We start from the raw sequence: 23581 nt of genomic DNA, 5'->3' as shown, positions 1-23581 counted from the left end.
AGACGATACGAGTCCTTTTCATTTTCCCTGGCAAGAGACGACACCTGGCAACCAACAAAGAGACACTTGTTAAGGACATGCCACAGCCAACAGTCATTTACACAAACACAAATAAACACCTCAACTTTATTTTACTTAAAAAAAAAAAAAAAAATTTGAGTAGGGACAGACGCAATAACATTGACACATTACAATTTACTGGTAAGATGCATTGCACCATAACACGTTAGCTTGCGCTACTTTACAGTACCCGTCTCTAGATAGACGGCAACGTTCATCTCAACTCAAACTTACTCTTGGAATGATCTACAGTCAAATAAAGTACATTTCTAAGAGCGCTCGCTTACATTCCGATACAGGAGTTAGTCAATGTCAAGACATTACGACCCTATGAATCAAAGTCATATATTTTCTGTATTGAGCAGAGCAACTGCTTTCAGCAATGCATAGCATGCACAATATGTTTCAATAGATGATTAAGTCTCAAGGCCTGGTTCATCCCTTTACAGTGGTGGATGTGAAAGTTTGAGCTCTTTACTTACGTTGTGGCTGGTAAGCATCTCCTCTATCATGCTTTCATGTTTTGGAGAGTAGTAACCGTGGTGACTGGGAGTGTAGGACCTGTCCAAACTGAGGAGAGGAGGAAAAGGTGACGTCGGTAGCCATGGAAACATCACACACAGCTAAAACAGTGTTCACCACCCAATATGGTGCAAGTCTGTCCATGAGACATGGCACAAGTGAACTAGTGTAAAATCAAGGACAAATGGAAGGCCAGAGTCGGAGTAGCGCGACAAAAACTCCTTCAAATCTACTACAGTAGTTCTACAACGGATGTGGACCAACTCAATCATAGAGAAACAATAGCATTTATATCAACATACCTTTGCATTCGACTAGGTACAGTAAGCATGGTAAGGAGGAAGAGAAATTAGTTGACATTCATCAGAGACTTCACAAACATTTGTGCATTCACCACAAATGAGATCATTAGATCATCTCACAGACACACACACACACACACACACACACACACACACACACACACCCGTCTCCTTCATCCGGTGTGTAGACTCTACCTGTCAGAGCGTCCCCCCTCCAGACTGAAGCGCAGGTAGTTCATCCCATCCATGTACTGTCCAGGCAAGGAGTCATCTCCCAATTCCCTCAGGTCCTCTGCCCTCAAGTACTCCCCTCCGTCCCCTGTCATCGTGTCGTCACCTGGAGGGGAGAGGGAGGCAGGTGAGATACATGGACGAGAATACGGGTATTTCTCGGGGAGAAGGGGACATTGTGATGTGACGCGACTACAGTTAGCAAGCATACATACACGCAGGGGCCAGCCCTTACCTAGGTTGTGTGTGTGTCAACGTGAGGCTTACTGACACACACACACACACACACATCAGATACTTACAGTTACTGAAGCACTACAGATGAGCTGAGAGACACAGCTCATCTCTGCCTGGTCTCCACCACGTCATAAAGCTCTACTGCTGCTATTACCACTACTGGACAGCAGGGGGCAGAGTCACTAATACCCTTTCGCCCACGACAGAGCTGAACCAAACTGAGTCGAGCTGTACTGTGCTGGCCTGGTTACGCATCCACCTTACGAACCCAACTGGAATGGACAGTGTGAAAGAAAACTATCTCAACCAGTACAGTACAGTTCGGGTTGGCACCATTGTGTGAAAAGTGCACAAGGGGAGCAGGTAGCATACTGTAGGATGTGCTGGAAGAACAAGTGAGAAACATACTGTAGGCTGATAGAGATGTTCCTGTGTCAATAGCATAACCACTGCCTGGAGAATGAAAAGTTAGAAACAAAAGAAAAGGAAGAACAGGTACAATATAATCACATTATCACGACAATTAGTAATGTGCACAGTAGCACCACAACTGCAAGAGTAAAGTAAGCTATAAGATGCGGGTTGAGAAGGAATACTCACAAAGCAATGTCATTCACAACACATCCAATAGCAATAAATGTCGGTTAGAACAGCCACACCGTCTGCACAACCAAACCCAATCCTCTTCTGACAGCTTCCAAAACACAACTATTGACAGGGTGTGTCCTTTTTCCACCCAAATCACTGCCCACCACTCCACCCTTATGATCCAAGTTTCCTTCGAGAAGTAAAGTGAATTCACTGCGCAACTGCAAGAGCCAGGAAAAAGAAAAATCGTCCATATCCGTAATGCACTGCCACGTCAATGAGGTGACCGTTCACATAAACACAGATTGGCCCTAAAATGCACAAACTTTATGAGCCACGACAGAGGGCCTGGAAGAGTGGAACTAACTGCCTTTAACAAGTATTCCCACTAACACTAATAAATATTAACCATACAGAATGAATCAGCAAAGCATTGGCAATGTGTTTTAAAGGAGGCTTAAGTTAAGTTAGCCCTTAAGCAGCACTTCAAAAGTAGCTTACACATTCTTACATATTCAGGCTTTCCCGGCTCCGGCATGTGATAGGACAGCATTTCTGAGTGGGGATTTAAAATCCGCTTTGAACTGACAACACTCAGGGTGAAACTATCTTCCAGAGTTCTGTACAGACAAGCTTTTGCTGCTTTAATTGGTGTCTTTTCGCTGGAAGTTGAATGGCACTCTCTAGTCCCAGGGGCAACAGTCCTCAGAACATGTGATTCTGAATATGCTATTAAAAATGCTTTTAAAATCCACCCTTTCCCCTTAGCTGATATTTTAAGAAGCGTGACAAAACAAAAACATTCTCGGCATTGACATTAAAAGAGGGCACAGCCACCACTCGTGTCAACATAAAGGTTTGTTGACAGCACAAATGCTTTCAGCAATGATAACCAGTATTCCACATTTCGAGAAGTGGGCCTAAATGTGCATGTCACGAGTTTGGTTTCACCACACTATGTTTGAATCCAAACCCTATCAGTAGGTGAGTTTAGTGCAGGTTCAAGTATGTCCTCTCAACCACTCATCCATGACAGGTCGTTTTACACAACCCTCGCAGAGGAATCTCACGCCATGCGAATTGCCACGACCACAACACACTGTCACACCCTCTTCAAATAGTAAGCGCCACGGCGACCTTCGCACGGTGTACCTTCTAAATCCATGGAGTCATCGGACAGAACATCATCCTCACTCTCTTTCAGCACTGTGGGTACAGTATGTAGGCCTATACAGTACACAGTACAGTGAGAAAACTAGCCTACTACAACACACACTAGACTCTCCCCGAAAAAAGGGTTACAAAAGGGTTCTTTGGCTGTCCCCATACGAGAACCCTTTCTGGTTCCAGGTAAAACCCTTTTTGGTTCCAGGCAGAACCCTTTTGGGTTCCATGTAGAAACCTCTGCGGAAACCAAAAATTATTCTTCAAAGGGTTCTCCTATGGGGACAGCCAAAGAACCCTTTTAGGTTCTATACAACATTTTTTTAGTGTAGGATTGGGCAATAGGGAAAAGGGAGGGATTTGGGGAAGGCTTACTAAGATAGCCTATTAGTCAATCAGTGTCTACAGAAAACTGGGGCAGGATTTTAACATGAAGTCGGGTTAGCTGAAGTTCTTGTAGGGCAAACATAAATGGACTGAGGTTCAGAATGACCGTCTCTATACATGGTTGTGGTCATATACAGTAGCCTACTGACTGGATCAAGTGGCAAACTCACCCTCCTCATCAGAGACATCTAGGACTTCAGTCATAGTCTCAGGGACGTTCAACTTGTGTTTCTCTGTCACCGTCTAAACAACATGAACAAAATAAGATCATTCCAACTTTATAGGCGAAATCATGTGTGAATTGTTTATTTTAGGGATAGTGGTGTAAGATAGTTCTGTGATAGTTGTGTGACTCACGGTTGTCGAGGTAATGATCTCCTCGGTGACAACCTTGAGTGTGTCCACCACCGAGATGTAGCCAAGTCGCCGGGCGATGGCCAGAGCTGTGTTACCATTCTAGAGGATGGGAGAAAGACATAGGTGTGTGTGTGTGTTAGTGCCTGTGTGCATGTGTGCTTGTGCGTGTGTGTGTGTGTGTGTGTGTGTGTGTGTGTGTGTGTGTGTGTGTTCAGAAGCTAGTCCACACACCGCAGTGATGTTGTTGGGCTTAGCTCCATTCTGCAGCAGTAGATTGATGATGTGTGTGTTTCCTTGCTGTGCTGCTTGGTGGAGGGGAGTGTATCCATTCTGAGAAGAGAATGTCAAACAGAGTAATGACTGTCTGGCAAGGCCTGAACATTTTAGAAATTATGTATGAACCCTTACGATAGCATTTCATCTTTTCTGTCAAAGAAAATAATGCATTATTGAACATTCATAACACAGTTAAAGTGGAAACTTTGGGAATTTACGTACGAGGTCCTTTATCTACTTCCCCAGTCAGATGAACTCGTGGGTACCATTGTTATGTCTCTGTTTTCCAGTATGAAGGAAGTTAGAGGTAGTTTTGCGAGCCAATGCTAACTAGAGTTAGCATAATGACTGGAAGTCTATGGTATCTACTAGCATGCTAGCAGTTACCATTGACTTCCAATCATTGCACTAGTGCTAGTTAGCAACTTCCTTCAAACTGCACACAGAGACATAGAAATCTGATGGGGGGGAAGTATACTGTAGAAAGGGCCTCATTTTCAAAATCCAGAAGTATCTCTTTTAAAAAAGGTGCTATCTGGAACCTAAAATAGTTTTCCCCACAGAGGGTTCTACATGGAACTCAAAAAGGTTTCTACTTGAAACCAAAACGGGTTCTCCTATTGGGACAGTCGAAGAACCCTTTTTGAAACCCTTTTTTGTCTAAGAGTGTACTGTGGTAGTTTTGTGCATGGTGTGTTACCTTGGTTTTGGCATTGACACTAGCACCATTCTGTAAGAGGAAGTTGACCATCTTGGCATTGCCATAGTGACACGCTACGATCAGAGGAGTGTAACCCAACTGGAACGATAATGGTAAATCATAGTATTAAAACATCTACTACGAACATCATGAAAAGAGACACAGATATTCATTGGCATATCGAAGTACAGTATATGAGAGACATACTGTATATTATCAGTATTCCAGTACAATGGTCAGTCAATGCTCAAATGAAATTAATATACGCCATACCTTAGTTTGCTGGTCCAGGTTGGCTCCATGTTTAGCCAGTATCTCACCCACAGCCACCTTGTCCTCTTGGGCAGCCAGATGGAGTGGGGTGAGGCCACTCTGAAGGAACACAAACAACAATATGTTTGTTACTCACCATCTCTCTCCATGAATGAATCAGCCTACTGTGTACCTATGGACAGTAGTTTCACCTGGGCAGGTCATGTGGTTTCCCCTAAATATTAAAGGAGGTTTTTGAGTGACATGCGACTTCTACAGGACAGGAAATAATGTGTTGACAGGGGGACTGGGTATTTGGGGTCTTCTCATGCAGACTGCATGTTCTTGCACCCCGGAGACAAGGCAGACAAGGTCATGGAAAACAGTGATATATCTTCAACCACGTCAATTCGACGTCTATTCCACATTGGTTCAACGTCATTCCATTGAAATGAAATGGAAACAACGTTGATTCAACCAGTGCGTGTCCAGTGGGAGGTCTGTCTGGGGTTGACTGATGGAGCTGGGTGAAGAATGAGTGGTTTGTAAAAAGTTTAAAGGAGCAATATATCTGGGTTTCTGCTTGGCTGGAGACGAAGCCCTGTGGCCTTGCTTGCCTGCTCTAAATTTAAAAGACAAAGTGTGTGTGTGTGTGTGTGGGTGGGTGGGGGACTGTAAAGTGTGTGTGTGCGCACGCATGTGTGTACATGCAATTGTGTGCATGAACTGTATTCATATGCGTATGTATTTATAGTATGTGCATGCCTACACTCTTAGAAAAAAAGGTGCTATCTAGAATCCATAGGAGAACCGTTTTGGTTCCAGGTAGAACCCTTTTGGTTCCAAGTAGAACTGTTTTGGCTTCCATGTAGAACCCTCTCCACAGGGGGTTCTATATGGAACCCAAAAGGGTTCTACCTGGAAACAAAAAGGGTTGGACCTGGAACTAAAAAGGGAGGAGTTTTTGAGTGACAGGCGAGGTTATCCTATGTGGACAGCCGAAGAACCCTTTTTTCTAAGAGTGTACGAGTCCATCATATGTGAAAAAAGACACTTATGACTCTAATCCAGTCATTTGTCATACGCTTAGGATCTGGAAACAGATTAGGTATTTTCTTAACATACCCACTGTTTACATAGACAGCCCAATTTGTCTGAATCATGCTTTCCACCCCGCATTGGATGATGTGGTGTTTTCACAGTGGAGGGAGAAGGGGCTCACAACAATTGATCATTTATACATAGATGGTCAGTTAGCTTCATTTCAACAATTACAGGGAAAATTCAACATGCCAACAACACATTTTTTCAGATACCTCCAAATCAGGACTTTCTTAAGGACACATATCCCACAGTATGGCATTAAGCCAAATAGTCCTACATTAGATAGCTTGATCCTTGTCAAACCCCATTCAAAAGGGTTGGTCTCTAGACTGTATGATGTGCTACAGGCCCACATAGAGGTATCCACAGACACCATTAAAAGGGCTTGGGAACAAGAACTTGGTTCAGAAATCTCAGATGAGGACTGGGTAGAAGCTCTCAGGAATATAAACCACAGTTCGGTGAATGCCAGACACAACCCTGTACAGTTTAATGTGATACACAAATTACATTACTTAAAAGTAAAACTGCATAAAATATTTCCGGACACCTCACCACTGTGAGAGGTGCAAGCAGGATGAGGGGACGTTGACCCACTTATTCTGGACATGTCCTAAGTTACATGCTTAGTGGGCTCTCATTTTTGATGACTTATCTAAAGCCTTTGATAGAGTTCTAGCCCCAGACCCATTGATCGCTCTGTTTGGTACAGTTGATGGGAATAACCAGGAAGGGAAATCTGTCTCTCTTTGTACTCTATTAGCCAAAAGGCTCATATTGCAATTTTGGAAATTGGAGACTGTACCTACCTTTGAAATATGGTTACGGGATTTCGGGAATGTAATACATGTGGAAAAGATTCGATACAATACCTCCAATAGAAGTCCATTGTTTTACAAAATATGGCAGCCGATACTGGATAAATGGTCCCGCTTCATAACTGGGTTGACAATCTGCTGCTACTCTGTGCTGTACTCCACTCAATGTGTATTTTTGGCTTAACGACACTGCTTGTAATGACTATATGCTGTCTTCTTCTTCTTATGTACCACCTAATAGGATTTTGTTTTATTTTGTGTATGTGTGAGTTAAGTTTTGTTTTGTCCTCTAAATTGGCCATCCCATCCAACAGTACAATGAATGTCATTGTTTGTATTGCTGTATTTTTTATTTGATTTTTTATTGGAAAATAATATAAACATATTATTAAAAAAATAAATTTGAAAAAAGTGTACTGTATACTGTAAGTGTGTGTAGGGGAGGGGCATGCATGCCCGCAGGCAGGGACCATTAAGTACGACTGTGTCTGACAGGCAGGGCCTTCGGTGTGACACGCAGACATCCATGGTCGTCGCGGCGGTTTTTCAACCTCCCACCTCCCTCTCTCTGCCTCGGCCCTAAACAGCTCAGGGCACAAGCAGTCTCACACTCTTCCTAAAATAGCCGTGAAACTACACTCTCCCCTTCTCTCAAATTCATTCCTGTTGCATTCATACATGCCACGCTACAGCTCTGAAATCAGAACCGAAGGCTGGATACTAACTGGAGAGCTGTGTGTGTAACTCCTATTTCCTTCCAAAATGTCACAAAGATATCGATGAATCCAATATAGTCCAAGCTAACGACACCTGATAGGATTAAGCCTTTACTAGGCGCGTGTACCTCTATTCACAGGGGTACTTTAAAAGGGAGACTTGAAAGGAATGAGAGCACATGACAGAGTGGAATGAAAGACTGACATCAGAGGCCCTGTTCATTTTGAAGCCCTCAGAAAAGTGTCTGTGACTGGAGTACGAAGGCCTATGTACAATTTTAACGTCTTAGTTTTAAAGTGTGGGTCGTTGAGGAGTGGGTTCAGGCCTGCGGCCGCGTGAGATACGCAGTTTAAAACCGAGAGGGATGGGAAGAGGTAGGCCTACCTTGGTGGGGACGTTGACTTGAGTCCCCTTCTCCATGAGCAGGGCAGCCATGTCAGCGTGTCCCTCCTGTGAGGCCAGGTGTAGGGGGGTGACCCCCTGCTTGGTCAGGATGTTGGTCTCGGCCCCATACTGCAGCAGCACCACCGCTATGTCCATCTGGTTCTTCTTCGCCGCAATGTGGAGGGGAGTGTAGCCATTCTGGAGGAGAGGGAGGTCGAGAGTACATCAATTCAGTTGTACAGCTACCCCAAAAGATGTCCACGCACGCACACACACAGCTTCAAAATCACGTTGGACCGTCCACCCCAAGGTAGACCGACGTCTGTCTGTCTCCCACCTGTGAGGACAGCGAGGGGGGGGGGGGTCTGAGTGACGGGAGGTCTCACCTTGGCCGTGGCGTGGGGGGAGGCCCCTTTGTCCAAAAGCAGGAGCGCCACCTTCTGGTTATCGTAATGCGCAGCGACATGGAGAGGCGTGAGGCCATTCTGTATTGGATTAAACCAGGCTGGTTAGCAGAGCAAGCAGCTATTAATGCTAGCTAGTCAACACACGCACACATATGATGAGCTGTGTTACCGGGGTACTATTACAGCGTGTTATTGAGAATTAGACTTCTATTAAAGAGCAAGCAGCAGGAGGCTCACTGGGCGGGTCCTTATTCAAAAACAATGAGAAGAAAAATGATATATGTTATGTCTTTCTTAAAAGTAGAGGGAAAAACAGTAGTTAATCAAACGGAAAGTTGATTTGGTCAAACTATGCTCACCGGTAGTCTCGCTGACAACATAGCCTCAACACAGAAATACGAACAGACTTAAAAAATATATATTTGCCAGATAAAGCTTTGATATAGACTATTCTTTATCCCATAACAGTCCTTCAAGGTCAGTGAATTATCTGAATCGAAATCGTGGAAATATAACACACCTGGTGAGAAATGTACTTTTATTGTGTAGTTATATTGCCCCTCTATAACATGTAGAGCTATACTATGATTTAGGGTTTGAGTTATGGTAATGATGCTTACCTTCCCAGCAGAATCGGGAGGGGCTCTTTTCTGCAGGAGAAGTTTGGTCACATCCATGCTTCCGTACTTAGATGCCACATGCAGCGGAGTGAATCCTTTCTGTATGGAGACAACATACAGAAGACCATTTAATAATGATTGTTACAAGCACTAACTAGATCTTCAGAAATGCACAATGCTCATGAAATATATGAAAAAGCAATAATATCATAACAGCCTAATTTCCAAATGGGTCTAAAATGAATGTCCACATAAATGATGTATGTGAACCAAACGTAACGCAATTTAATAAGACGCACAATAAGAACCATTCTCTCTACACCTACACTGCTGATGCAATCGTAGTTAATACCCAAAATCCAATGTGCAGCGCAAAACATGCATCTCCCTCTTACAAGTCGTAACTAGTCCCAATGTAGCCACCAGGTGGTGCTCTTTAGCCTTTGTCACATTGACAGGAGGCCAGGGCTGTTGTGATAGGACAACGGTGCTCTCCCATGTCACATGACCACAGTGTTTACGACCCAGCCCATGAAGGGAGGGAATCCTTTGTCTGTGTAACTCTGGTACATTTCTGATGTAATGCACATCCGAGTAGAAACAATGTGTCGATGAGAAGAGAATAAGAGGCGCTAATGACGGTAATGTTTGAGGCTCTTGTGAAAAACAGGAGATAAAGATTACAATTGATAAAATGTGATCCAATCGATGAAATATACGTGATTGGGGACAGAGGCAGAGAGGGGCATGCCTAGGCTAGGACGATGTTCAATGAGCATCCGCTGTCCTCTTTGTCACGCTAACAGTGCCTCGCCCATTTCCCCCCACGAGACAAGGAGAAGAGGGGGAAGGGAGAGAGAGAGAGAGAGAAAGAAAGAAAGAGAGAAAGAAAGAGAGAGCACCTCCATCATGAGAGGTGGATTTTACTGCTTTTATTCAGAGCCCAGAGCATATGAATAAATTAGCACTGATGTGTTGTTGCGTCAATGCACATTGAATATCATTCAATGACAACATCAATGTCCTCTTGCAACATTTAGGAGAAGGGCCCAGATGTTCTCCAAATCATCCTTAACCCTTCATTGATTAAACCAAATTAAAGAAGTTCATACTGACAGTGGCCCCCATAGTGGGCGCCTGTGAAACATGCCATAGTGAATCAATAGATATTTTATATAAAATCCACAAGGAAAGAAGGGGGTATATTTCATCCGTAAAAAAAAAATCCCCACGAAAATAGCACCAAGATGTACAAGTGTGCTTTGTGCATGTGAGCATGTGTGTTTGAGCGTAGGCAGGTGCAATGTAGGCGTGTGTGAGGTGCTCTCCACCTACCTTGGTAGCCAGCGAGTGTGAGGCGCCCGCCTCCAGCAGCACTGAAGCCACGTCCACCTGTCCCTCCCTGGCTGAGATGTGCAAGGGTGTGTATCCGTTAGTCGTGGAGGCGTCAGGGTGGGCCATATGCTGCAGTAGCAGCTGAACTATCTCAGTCTTCCCCAGGCGAGACGCGATGTGGAGGGGAGTCTGGTCCTCCTGCAGGGGTAGAGACATGGAGGTTACAGTGGGCAGAGAATGAGTTTTATTAGAGACGGAGGTTATGGGTGATGTGACTTTGACAGTACATAAAATGAATGGGCAGAGTTCAAGTGCTGCAACGTTTAATTTTACAGCCCTGTTTAATTGTGTTTTTGTGGACGCAATTGGTACTTTTTGGATGGTTTCTTTGAAGAGTTCAACACGGATGATAACAGCCTAATACTGTATGGTAAATGGCGCCATTAAATGCGTTACCCTGGCTCTGGCGTCCACCAGGGCGCCGTTCCTCAGCAGGCAGCGAACCGCCTCCACCTGTCCTGCCCTGGCTGCCATGTGTAGGGCCGTCTCCCGCGCTGCACACAACACACACATACGAATCAGCAGAAACGCAGACAAACGCGCCAATGGCAGCGTGGAAAGACGCACATCGGCGACAGCGTAAAACAAACAGTGACCCCCGACCCCCCCCCCCGTCACTCACAATGTTGCAGACGTCAGGCGAGGCGCCGTTCTGTAGCAGCAGCAGGACAATGTTGAGGTGACCCATGAAGGCTGCAACGTGGATGGGAGTCAGGCCAGACTAAAGGGAGAAAGGAAGAGGGCGACGGAGAGAGATCAAATCAGGAAACATTTCATCTTTGCATACATTCTGCACTGTTTATGTGTTTGAAGGCAGGTCTGGTCAAAACATATAAGCTGATGAGACTAGTGTAGCCAAGTCTATGTATAAATGGGCAGATGTTATATTAAAGGTAGACTCAGCGATATGACGAAGATGCAGAAAGTAATAGCGCATAGTGGGGCAATTTCCACAACAACTAAGAGTGTTGAAGCACAAGGCTCAACTTCTCCGCTGTTCTGGTGCCCTGGCGACCGCGTTACAACAGGGCAAGGCGAACCCGTGCACATGCGCAGATACTGTGTGTGGCAGGCTGCTCGTGGCAACGCCATTTCGCCGAGTCTACCTTTAAGTCCACCGTATTGAAGGTTTAAGCGGTGTGGGGTTGCATTCCTGTGTATATTGCGGAGGCTAATTTGTGCATTATCTAATAGTACACGTGTATTAGGATGTAACTGTTTACATTTTGAAGGCAAGTGTCCTACCTCTGTGATGGCCTGGATGAAAGCTCCATACTTGACCAGCAGCTCCATCACCTTCACTCTATTCTTCTTACAGGCAATGTGCAGCGGGGTGAAGCCATTCTGACAGACACACACCCCAGACACAGAATGAATGAAACACACCTACAGTACAGGTGGCATATACATGTAGTGACATTGTTGACATGTTTGAGACAGATAGGAGAGGCCATCTTCTTTTCACTCAAAACTTTGTTTCACCAAGTTCTGTCTCTGAGACAGAATCGGCAAAACAGCCACCACACATACAACACATGACCAAAAGTATGTGGACACCTGCTCATCTAATAACTCATTCCAAATACATGGGCATTAATATGGAGTTTCTTCTATAAAAGTCTCCACTCTTTCTGGGAAGGCTTTCTACTAGATGTTGGAACATTGTTGAGGGGACCTGCTTCCATTCAGCCACAAGACACATTAGTGAGGTTGGGCACAGATGTTGGATAATTAGGCCTGGCTCACAGATGGCGTTACAATTCAATCCCAAAGGTGTTCGATGGGGTTGAGGTAAGGGCTCTGTGCAGACCAGTCAAGTTCTTCCACACCGATCTCGGCAAACCATTTCTGTATGGACCTCGCTTTGTGCACAGGGCATTGTCATGCTGAAACAGGAAAGGGCCTTCCCTAAACTGTTGCCACAAAGCTGAAGCACAGAATGGTGTAGAATGTGATTGTATGCTGTAGCATTAAGATTTCACTTCACAGGAACTAAAGGGCCTAGCCTGAACCATGAACAACAACCTCAGACCATTATTCCTACTACGTCAAACCTTTCAGTTGGCGCTATGCATTGGAGCAGGTAGCGTTCTCCTGGCATCCACCAAACCCAGATGTATCTGTCGGGCTGCCAGATGGTAAAGTGTGTTTCATCACTCCAGATAACGCATTTCCACTGATGCAGACTCCAATGGCGGCGAGCTTTACACCACTCCAGCCGACGCTTGACATCGATCATGGTTATCTTAGACTTATGTGCGGCTGCTCGGCCATGGAAACCCCATTTCATGATGCTCCCGACGAACAGTTCTTGTGCTCACGCTGCATCCAGAGTCAGTTTGGAACTCGGTAGTGAGTGTTGCAACCGAGGACAGGCGGTTTTTATCTGCCGTTAGTTCGTAGCCTAAGCTACGGCCTAAGCTAGGGCCTAACTGTACCACTTCAGCACTCTGCGTTTCCATTCTGTGAGCTTGTGTGGCCTACCACTTCGCGGCGGAGCTGTTGTTGCTCCTAGACGTTCCCTCTTAACATTAACAGCACTTACAGCTGACCGGGGCAGCTCTAGCAGGACACAAATTTGATGAACTGACTTGTTGGAAAGGTGGCATCCTATGAAGGTGCCATCTTGAAAGTCACTGAGCTCTTCAGTAAAAGCCATTCTACTGGCATTCCATTCTACTGGCAATGTTTGTCTATAGAGATTGCATGGCTGCGTGTTCGATTTTATATACCTGTCAGATAGCCGAATCCACTCATTTGAAGGGGTGTCCACATACTGTTGTATACATAGCTTATAGAGGCCGAGAGTATTGGAAGTCATTGTATTAGCGGTAATAGGAGTGTGAGTATTACCAGTGCTCTAGCGTTGGGGTTTGCCCTCTTGTCCAGCAGCAGCTTGGTGACTCTGTAGTGACCGCAGTGGGCGGCGACGTGCAGCGCCGTCAGGTAGTCCAGTGTGACATCATCAACAGGCGCCTTGTGCTGCAGCAGGTGCTTGACGCACTCAACATGGTCGCCTTGAGCTGACATGTGGAGAGGAGACAGACCATTCTACAGAGAGAGAGAAAGAGAGATAGAGACGATGGTCAGAGAGAGGGTGTGTGTTAGTGATACATGGGTCAGCTGTTTGTTCACCCGCACCCGCCCACAATTGCTAATAACCCATCCACAACCAAACTTTTAGGGACCGGGGAGCAAATGCAATAACAAAAAATAAATGGGAAAGGTTTTCAGTGCAACATTTCCAAATTACATCAGTTTGACCCGGTTTTATGGAAATGAAAAGCTGTTAAAACAACCCAACTTGTTTTTGATAAGAGTTCAGTTCGACTACGATGCATATTTTATGTGGTTGAAATACTATCAGCTTTAATGACGCTGATAAAGAGAGCACCACCACCTTTACAGATGGTTAATTCATTCATTCATTCTCTCAAGATGCTGAAATAAATCAATAATATTTCGCCACTCCAGTCCCCGGGGTAAAAATGTACATTTTATGTGTAATTTTACTGCAATAAATGCTTCATTCTGGAGGAGTTAAAATGATATATGGCTCAGTGAGAGGTTATAGACCTGCAGCCACTGTCCAGACTTCAGTTAGGTTACTAGTCCATATAACCCATCTGAATACTACAGTTCCCTTGACGTACCATTTTGAAGTCCCCGTCTTGTTGTCTGTCAAATTTGTATATCGCCTCACAATCATAACACATAACACAGCCGCCACTGCTATCATCCTCTATTAACACTTCAGCAAATCTTTTCCCAAACATTAGAATACTGTTCTGGCCCTCCTATTCATTCACAGTTCTTCTCTTATTGATTCAACTCTGACATTGTCCTTTTTTTTGCCTCAGTGGATCGACATGAACTGTTTCTGCTTAGGTTTAGGCTTAGGCTATGAACTAAAGGCAGATCAAAATGATGAAAGAAAAAACTAAATGTAGCCTATAGATATGAATTACACAAGAATGATACTTTTTTAATGCATTGTTTTCTCTTTATTCAACCCGCGGATATAACCATGGGGGACTAGGTGTTATGAGTGTGTGTGTGTGTTATGAGTGTGTTATGAGTGTGTGTGTGTGTGTGTGTGTGTGTGTGTGTGTGTGTGTGTGTGTGTGTGTGTACCTTGGTCCTGGCCAGCATGGGTGCTCCTCTCTCCAGCAGTAGCTCCACTGCAGGGTCATGTCCACTCCTGGCCGCGCAGTGTAGAGGTGTGAGGCCGTCCTGCAGAGAACACACACACAGATGGTCAAATACACACACACACACACATATTTATACACCAATAACCCCATAACACAGGAACACGCACACACTCACAAAACGACCCCCAATCTCGCATGAATATATATTTTTTTTGTTTCCGAATTTATTTTTTTCCGTGATTTTTTTGGGGGGGATTATCTGTGGCTATGACCCCTGAGTATCTGAGTACATTGATCATCAGTGGACGAAAGGCTTTGTAGAGACATGTATTGAAACATGGCGGCAGAAATTTCCTTGACCTTTGCTTCAGTGGCATGTTAACCTCACCACTCTCTGCGCACAAAGGCAGACACACACACACACACACACACACACACACACACACACACACACACACACACACACACACACACACACACACACACACACACACACACACACACACACACACACACACACACACACACACACACACAGCAGAGATCAAACAAAAAAATACAGTAACTCTGCTTGTGTAATAAAATGCACAAAGAAAACATAAGGATGGCCCCGCTGTTAGGGTTTTCTAGGGCACTCGTGTTGTTGTTGTTGTGGAGCCCGTTTCCCACTGAACACACGCAGGGCTTTTTATTATTTTGATCACATCTGCCAGCCGGTACAGATGTTTTCCTGATTAGACAGACTGCTGAGTTATAATCATGATAACTGATACCCGGACCCACACTGACCCGTCTGTGGCAATAACAGAGCTGTGTTATAACCTAGTCAGCAGACCAAATGGCACCCTATTCCCTACATAAGGTTCTGGTACAAAAAAAAAATTGGCCACTGGTCACAAGTAGTGCACTTATATAGGGAATAGGGTGCCATTTCTGAATTGAGACGTAGCCACCTATATTATATTATATCAACATTAACTCTGGACAATTACAAATGATATGGATATAACACACAGCTAATAGAATGGTAACAGTCTAAACAGGCACTGTCCTGCCCTGACCAGGAACTGTACCGTTATCTAACGCCGAGTGGACGTTTTCATTACGTTAGGGTCGAATCACGTCATCTTTATTTATACGATATTTCGTTTAACTCTGGACCTTAGAATGATATTAGGATGCAATACCTTGGCAATGGACGCATAAACATCTACCGCGTAACTAAAAACATTATGTTTTCTGTTATGAAAGAGGGATAGATTGTCAGTCTCAGGGAGGAGGGAGGTATGGTAACGGAGTGATTTGACAGAGCAGGGAGCGTGGTTGCGTCAGAAGGTATTTTTTTGCCCTAAGTTAATGCAGTAAGCTGATTGAGCAGCAAAACGGCCAAGGACACAAGAATAACAGCGTGTCAAAATGGAGGGCTTTTAGACTCAACAAGTTGTTCTCCAGTGAGCTAGCCGTAAATACATAGTGCTGCAGCTCTCACTCACACACACATCCAACAGCTATGCAGTACACACACACTCCCTATCTCACACTTATCAACACACCCACACCTACATACAATATGAACAGTGAGTACACCTACCTATAGAGTAAATCAACTTAAAACACACAACCTCACACACACACACACACACACACACAAAAAAACATAGCACACAGCGACCCAATGCGTCCACACTGGCTGTGAATGAGACAATGATACATTTCTGCAGCTGAAGGAGATATACACGGCTGAGTCTGGTGGAAAGTGACTGCAGCACTGCCACTGGACAATAATGACAGTTTGGTAGAAAGGACCCTGCGTCACACACTTGTGCACAGTGAGGGGGTCAAACGGTGTGTGTGTGTGTGTGTGTGTGTGTGTGTACTGTATGTATGAGTGTGTGTGTTTGTGTGGACTCACTCTAGTCTTGGCATCGATCTGAGACCCCCTGTCCAGTAGGAGGCGCACCATGTTAGCGTTGCCACGTTTCGAGGCCACGTGGAGGGGCGTGATCCCATTCTGAAATACATAGAACACAATGGAAGACACATTTAAAACAAAATAAACCAATGAACTAATGGTACATAACTACCTTTCCTACTGTATACACATGTGCTGTTACAAGGCCAGCATACCGTTTCTATTACGAGTAATGTTGCTACATACAGTATCCCCTGTTTACCTCAAATCTTAGGTTAAGGATTTCTTAGGTTAGGGTTTTCTCAGGTTAGGGATCTCTTAGGTTAGGGATCTCTTAGGTTAGGGTTTTCTTAGGTTAGGGCTTTCTATGGCATTATTGTTGTTGTTGTTGTGGAGCTTGTTTACTAGTAAACACACGCAGGGCTAAATTATTTGATCAAATCTGCTAGCCGGGTACAGATGTTTTCCTGATTAGACAGACTGCTTTACTAGAATAATAGAGTTATAATCGTGATAACTGATACCCGGACCCACACTGTGCCACACTCTGTGGCAATAACAGAGCTGTGTTATAACCTAGTCAGTGGACCAAATGGCACCCTATTCCCTACACAGTGCACCACTTATGACCAGATTCTATTACGTGCAATGTTGTTCCACAGACAGTGGGGGTAGTTCAGGACAAGGCGTCTAGTGACTGATGTCCTGCTTTCTAATATACCTCAATGAATTTCCTTGCTGGGGCAACAGAGCTTGAATTGAACGGAACTGCTGATGAATGGCTCCTGTTCATTGTTTCTGTTATGTGTCATGTTATGTTGGCGTTCGGCCACTCCTCTGATTTCTGTGAAATCCTGACAATGTGAAAGCTGAGCATTTTTTCCTCAGCCTGGTCAAGAGCACTGCAGGACACACAGCTTGTTATGTTGACTGTGACTGGAAAAAAGTGCCTGAGAAAGTATGACACAGCAGAAATTAAGTGTTTTGAGTGTTACCTTTCTGCAAATAAAAGGTACGGTTTCTGACTGTGGAGTCCCTTGCTGAGTTAGTAGATTTGTGCGTAAGTTGTCGACACTAAGGGCTCAGTCAGAACAGGACTGCATGGAGTCTGTGACCTTCAAGTAATCTTTCAGCTTGGTCAGGCAACTCTCTCCATCTCTCGCCTTGAGTTCTGTTTTCAAGAAAAGGACTGGCATTCTCCTAAGACTCATTCCTCTCTCTGTCTGAGTGGCTGATGGGGACCACACAGATGGACATGAGGATTCCGAGAAAAGGGAAGTGCTGAGGAGGAGGGTATCATTGTCCTAGAAAGCAACCCAATCGCTGACTGTGGGTTCCTAAAGGGCATTTCACTCTACTTCGCTTACAATGAGTGTGTGTGTGTGTGTGTGTGTGTGTGTGTGTGTGTGTGTGTGTGTGTGTGTGTGTGTGTGTGTGTGTGTGTGTGTGTGTGTGTGTGTGTGTGTGTGTGTGTGTGTGTGTGTGTGTGTGTGTGTGTGCGCGTATGGGCTCTAAAGTCTCCTGTGTTTTATGGTTCTTGGACTCAGTGCAGTGTTGGCACAGTGTGTGTGGGCAGCCCTTCCTATAACCTACAATCTTTGCACTATTTCCAGTAAAGGAAAGAACACAAAGGAGGGTATCGTGATGGATCCCAAGACCTCGCTGCTGTTAGGTTCTAATTCTCAGAGTAAAAAAACTCTACGGACATTATGAAAGCTTAACTTCTCTATGGTTGGGGGCAGCATTTTGAATTTTGGATGAAAAGCAAATTAAACTGCCTTCTACTCAGGCCCAGAATATAGGATATGCATATAATTAGTAGATTTGGATAGAAAACACTCTAAAGTTTCCAAAACTGTCTGTGAGTATAACAGAACTGATTTGGCAGGCGAAAACCTGAGAACAATCCATTCAGTAAGTAGGAATTGTTTGTTGTTGTTGTAGTTTTCTATTCAATGCCATTACAGTATCCATTGACTTTGGACTCAAATTGCAGTTCCTATGCCTTCCACTTCCACCAGGGCGGCAGGGTAGCCTAGTGGTTAGAGCGTTGGACTAGTAACCGGAAGGTTGCATGTTCAAACCCCCAAGCTGACATCTGTCGTTCTGCCCCTGAACAGGCAGTTAACCCACTGTTCTTAGGCCGTCATTGAAAATAAGAATCTGTTCTTAATTAACTGACTTGCCTGGTTAAATCAAGGTAAAATAAAAAAATAGATGTCAACAGTCTTTAGAAATTGTTTCAGGCTGGCTTGTATTCTGAAAATGAGGGAATAAGAGCAGTCTGAATGAGTGGACCCTGCTGTGTCACAGAGCTTTTTCATGCGCACGACCGAGAAAGTGCCTTTCTTGTTTACCTTTTATATTGACGACGTTATTGTCCGGTTGAAATATTATTGATTGTTTAGGCTAAAAACAACATGAGGGTTGAATATAAACATCGTTTGACATGTTTCTATGAACTTTACGGATACAATTTGGATTGTTTGTCTGCCCGTTGTGACTGCGTTTGAGCCTGTGGATTACTGAAGAAAATGCGCGAACAAAACTGTGTTTTTTGGATATAAAGAGAGACTTTATTGAACAAAAGGAACATTTGTTGAAAAAATGAATGTCTTCTGAGTGCAAACATATGAAGATCATCAAAGGTAAGATTCATTTTATCGCTATTTCTGACTTGTGTAACTCTTCTACTTGGCTGGTTACTGTTTGTAATGATTTGTCTGCCAGGCTATGTTCTCAAATAATTGTAAGGTATGCGACACCGTGGTTGGATTCACAAGAAGTTAATCTTTAAACCTATGTAAAATAGTTGTATCTTTTCTGAATTTTTATAATGAGCATTTCTGTATCTGAATTTGGCACTCTGCAATCTCACTGGATGTTGGCCAGGTGGGACGCTAGCGTTCCACATACCCTAGAGAGTTTATTCTTCCGAAGAGGATCAATACAGCTGCATTAGACAAAACAGGTTTCTACCACCACAAGTATATATACTCGAATTTAGGCACTCCTCCTTCCCTCCAATCCGTTCATCTATTGTGGTTGGACAGGAAGATGAAGTAATAGGGTAATAAACCGTAATTTCTCCCTTAAGGGGATCTGACTTGACCTCAATCCCTCATTTGCCTAATCCAAAAATGTCCACCCGTATCCCCTATAGCAATTCTGTGACTTCCTCCCACCCACCCAGCACATTCCAAAGCCATCTGGCTCCTAACCATTAACCTCTGATGTAAAAACCAGTCTCTAGGATAGCAATGTTCCAAGTTTAACCCAGAATCCAACACTGCACAACAATAGCGCACCTGACTGCAGATCAGAAGGTTGTCGTAATAGTTTCAGCCTGGGCTATGGTACCTACCCTAGCTGTAAAGTCCACAGCTGCCCCACGATTTAGCAGTAGTGTGGCCACGTTCACGTTTCCATAGTGGGCAGCAATATGAAGTGGCGTGAATCCACTCTGTAATACAGGGGTGAACATAGTGAGAGGGAGGGAGAGAGAGACAGTGGGTTAGATACTAGCCTCATTCATGAACCCCAAAGCCTGACCCCTGACCCTTGACCTCCACTATCCCAGCATGCAGCAGTCGCATTAACCATCATCAAAGGGAAAAAAGAAACTTAAATTAGTAAACGTGAAAGAGCAACGCTCCAAACTCAGAAGAGGGAGGAAACCAAAGAGATGAAGGGAAAGAAATCTTAAAATTCAGTTTCAGAAAATTATGACTCAATTACACACATACACGCAAATTACGTAAGACCATGCAGAAAGATCACTACCATGCAACTGGTAATCCTACAGTCAGAACCAAATCAACTGCATAGTTTCTCCATTTACTTAAAAAATAAAGAAATAAATGAAGGAATTAAAAAACAGGTCGACGTACAGTTCACACAGACTGTTAATATCAACCAAACTATTGACACACAGTATTAGTTAACCATACAGTTAAAGGACAGAGAAAAAAGACACCAAATCAAAAAACCATGACGGTATTCTTTTTTTTATCAACACCAAAGTGCACTATGTCACTGTACGCCATTTTGTCATGTTAGGAATCATAAGAAATCAGAGAGAGAGCCGTTGCGGTTGCGGTTGGAGTATTGTGAAATTCTTGCCTTACCTTTCCATTCTGAAAGTAATGGGGCGATTTAACGTGAAAACATTATTTACAGAAGTGTGAAGAACTGTAGTGACTACGCAATGATTCAAAATGACACATTTAAAGTTGATAATGGTGCAAATGAATATAGACGGGATGCATCATGCTATATAGTGCTTTTGTTCTTCAAGAAAATTATCTGCAAAACACCTGGATACTTTTTGATTAATGTTCTATCATGCCATTACAGTAGTATACTATACTATATAAAAGCATGCTTGTTTGCACGAATGATGTACATATATTTGCATTGATATATTTCTTATAATATTACTATTTCTTTATCTGATCTCAAGCCTTTTGTAATTGTAAAGATGTGTTAATTCCGACCTCATATCAATAACATTGTTTTATGCTTTGTCAAATAGTATCAATTTAGTTCATAGTGCATCTACAATATAAAAGAATGGCATGCAACACAACATATATACATTCTATATATAAACATTAAAGGGATACTTCAGGATTTTGGCAATGAGGTCCTTTATCTACTTCCCCAGTCAGATGAACTCGTGGGTACCATTGTTATGTCTCTGTTTTCCAGTAAGAAGGAAGTTAGAGGTAGTTTTGCGAGCCAATGCTAACTAGTGTTAGCACAATGACTGGAAGAGGCATAAATATGACTTCCAGTCGTTACGCTAATGCTAGTTAGCAATTGTGCTAGCGCGAGTGAGAAACTTCCTTCAAACTGCACGCAGAGACATAAAAATGGTGTCCACGAGTTCATCTGACTCTGGGGAAGTAGATAAAGGGCCTCATTGCCAAAATCCCGACGTATCCCTTTAACACTGTAAAAATTATGATCCATCGTTATGTAAAATATATATATCATCTTAGTGTGAAAATGTATAGGTGATTATGAGATTATCAGTAAGACCATAAATCAACTCTCTGAGCTTGGGGTTAGCATCAATACAACTCCAGAAACTCAACCAATGAAAACGAAAGTATGTCGAAAGTATGCACAAAGTAAAATAAATGAGCCGATAACAGTTCTCAAACTGAAAGACAAACTGCTCAGGCACATGATGTGCGGAAAAAAAGCTACTTGAGAGAGGTGGCCTTTCGAGATATCACCATGCATGCTTAACATAACAAAAAAAAAACATAAAGAGATTGTGAAGGACTGAAAGACTCGGGGGCTATTTCCACCATTCCAATGCTATAGAAGTAAGGGAAATAAAGTGCTGAAACGACACAAAGACAAACAATAAAATTGATGGGGTTATGATGAAGGTTTGAGTGCTAGACATAGTGGTTATACCTCCGTAGTCCTATTGACCATCATCTGAAGCAGTAGAGATGAGGAAGGGAAAGACCTTAGTTATTTTACACTCAGTCATACAGATGCTCAAAGTTCAGGGTAGACTGTGCAGTACAAAGAAATACGGGCAACGCAGCTCGAGTGGTATGATTCTCTTCAAAAACAGCTTTATCGCTGTATATGAAGAGTTTAATTCCAAAATGCCATATATACATTTTCTGAAATGAGCTTTTATTGTTTAAAGAAATGATGAAAGAGACTGGTGTGTTTTTTTCACTATATAATCACATCATGGGGTTGTTCAATGTAAAAAATAAATAAATTGCAAAATGCTATATATCCGCCTCACTTTCAGATAAATAAGTACTGCCAGGTTTTACACAGTCAAATGTAACAAATAACTACATGTTTAATAAAGAACTGTACAAATGATAAATTTGTGACATCAATATTAAAACAGGAAGAAAAAAATCAAATCAAAATCAATACAGCAATGTGATATCTCTAGATCTGTAGTCATTTAGGAAATGCTATTATCCAGAGTGACTTACAGTAAGTGCATTCGTGTTAAGATGGGCAGCTGTGAACCACATATCACGGTCAAATATACAGGATACGAACATTCCACTACGGCTAAACAATGGATATTTAGCATTTTGCAAACAACAACAAAAAAACATCTCAAATCGGGGAATCCAAAAAAATCTGAGAACAGTAAATATTTTACACACACGTGAAATAAGCAATTTCTGATGAAATATAGGGATTTGGAAATAAACTCGTCGTATGCTTTATCACATCTTTTATCCAAAGACCTTGAGATGTTTTACAATGAGAGTAGCAAGTCCATAGACATACATGTATACTGTACATAGGTGGTACTCACTCTAATACAACACACGCACCAGTGATGTATGGCAGCCATGTTGTACCACGAGGCCAAACTCACTAGAGAGCCGTCCCATTTATAGTCTTTTTCACATTTTAAAGTATGCTTTTGAGAAGGTGGATATTGCCAAAGTAATTCAGGTAATCGTCAAGAGGACTGTGTTTCAGAGCTATTTGGTGAGAGTGCTCTGTGTTTAACGTCTACATGTAAGTGTGCGTGAGAGTGTGTTTTCATGCTGCAGTCTTCATCCACACACCAGGGTTTCCCAAACCCGGGCCCCGGGAACCCGAGGGGTACACTTTTAGTTTTTGTTGCCCTAGCACTACCAAGCTGATTCAAATAATCAACTAATCATCAAGCTTTGCTAATTTGATTCAGCTGTGTCGTGTTAGGGCAAAAAAAAATATGTGAACCCCTCGGGTTCCTGGGGACCGGGTTTGGGAAACGCTGGCATACACCGTATTATATTATGTAATATCATTAACATGAGGCCTGACACGAGGACAAAGTTATGTTCAGTGACAACACCGATGATAACTGGTATGCCATAGTGTTTGCAGCGCAGGGCTGGTCAATGCCTGGTGGACAACAGCAGCACTGCTGGTTTTCACTCATTCTGTTTCCTGTTATCGTCCTACACCGAGGACCACATTAGAAAAACCTGTTTAAAATGCT

General features: G+C 43.3%; 1 protein-coding gene across 3 annotated transcripts in view; it reads right to left on the bottom strand.

Moving 5' to 3' along the window:
• Window positions 1-23581, bottom strand: part of LOC135510727 (ankyrin-2-like) — a 125156-nt gene that overhangs the window by 51414 nt on the left and 50161 nt on the right. For 2 of the 3 annotated variants that reach the window (XM_064931878.1, XM_064931879.1), the window contains exons 1-13: window positions 10918-11006; window positions 10462-10659; window positions 9127-9225; window positions 8486-8584; window positions 8100-8297; window positions 5098-5196; window positions 4825-4923; window positions 4080-4178; window positions 3849-3947; window positions 3662-3734; window positions 1080-1221; window positions 543-630; window positions 1-44 (exon numbers count right to left, since the gene is read on the bottom strand). The exon at window positions 1-44 is cut by the window's left edge and continues 60 nt beyond it. In XM_064931878.1, coding sequence (XP_064787950.1) covers window positions 1-44; window positions 543-630; window positions 1080-1221; window positions 3662-3734; window positions 3849-3947; window positions 4080-4178; window positions 4825-4923; window positions 5098-5196; window positions 8100-8297; window positions 8486-8584; window positions 9127-9225; window positions 10462-10659; window positions 10918-10995 — 1415 coding nt within the window. In that variant the 5' untranslated portion in view covers window positions 10996-11006. Of the gene's footprint in view, window positions 45-542; window positions 631-1079; window positions 1222-3661; window positions 3735-3848; window positions 3948-4079; window positions 4179-4824; window positions 4924-5097; window positions 5197-8099; window positions 8298-8485; window positions 8585-9126; window positions 9226-10461; window positions 10660-10917; window positions 11016-11139; window positions 11243-11766; window positions 11866-13374; window positions 13573-14655; window positions 14755-16587; window positions 16687-19951; window positions 20051-22017; window positions 22042-23581 lie in introns of those variants that run through there. The other variant, XM_064931880.1, reaches the window with a different exon arrangement.

This window comes from Oncorhynchus masou, chromosome 23, assembly GCF_036934945.1.
Source record: "Oncorhynchus masou masou isolate Uvic2021 chromosome 23, UVic_Omas_1.1, whole genome shotgun sequence".
Lineage (NCBI taxonomy): Eukaryota > Metazoa > Chordata > Actinopteri > Salmoniformes > Salmonidae > Oncorhynchus > Oncorhynchus masou.
Note: the sequence above shows the minus strand (reverse complement) of the source record. Positions and strands in the feature narration are given on the sequence as shown.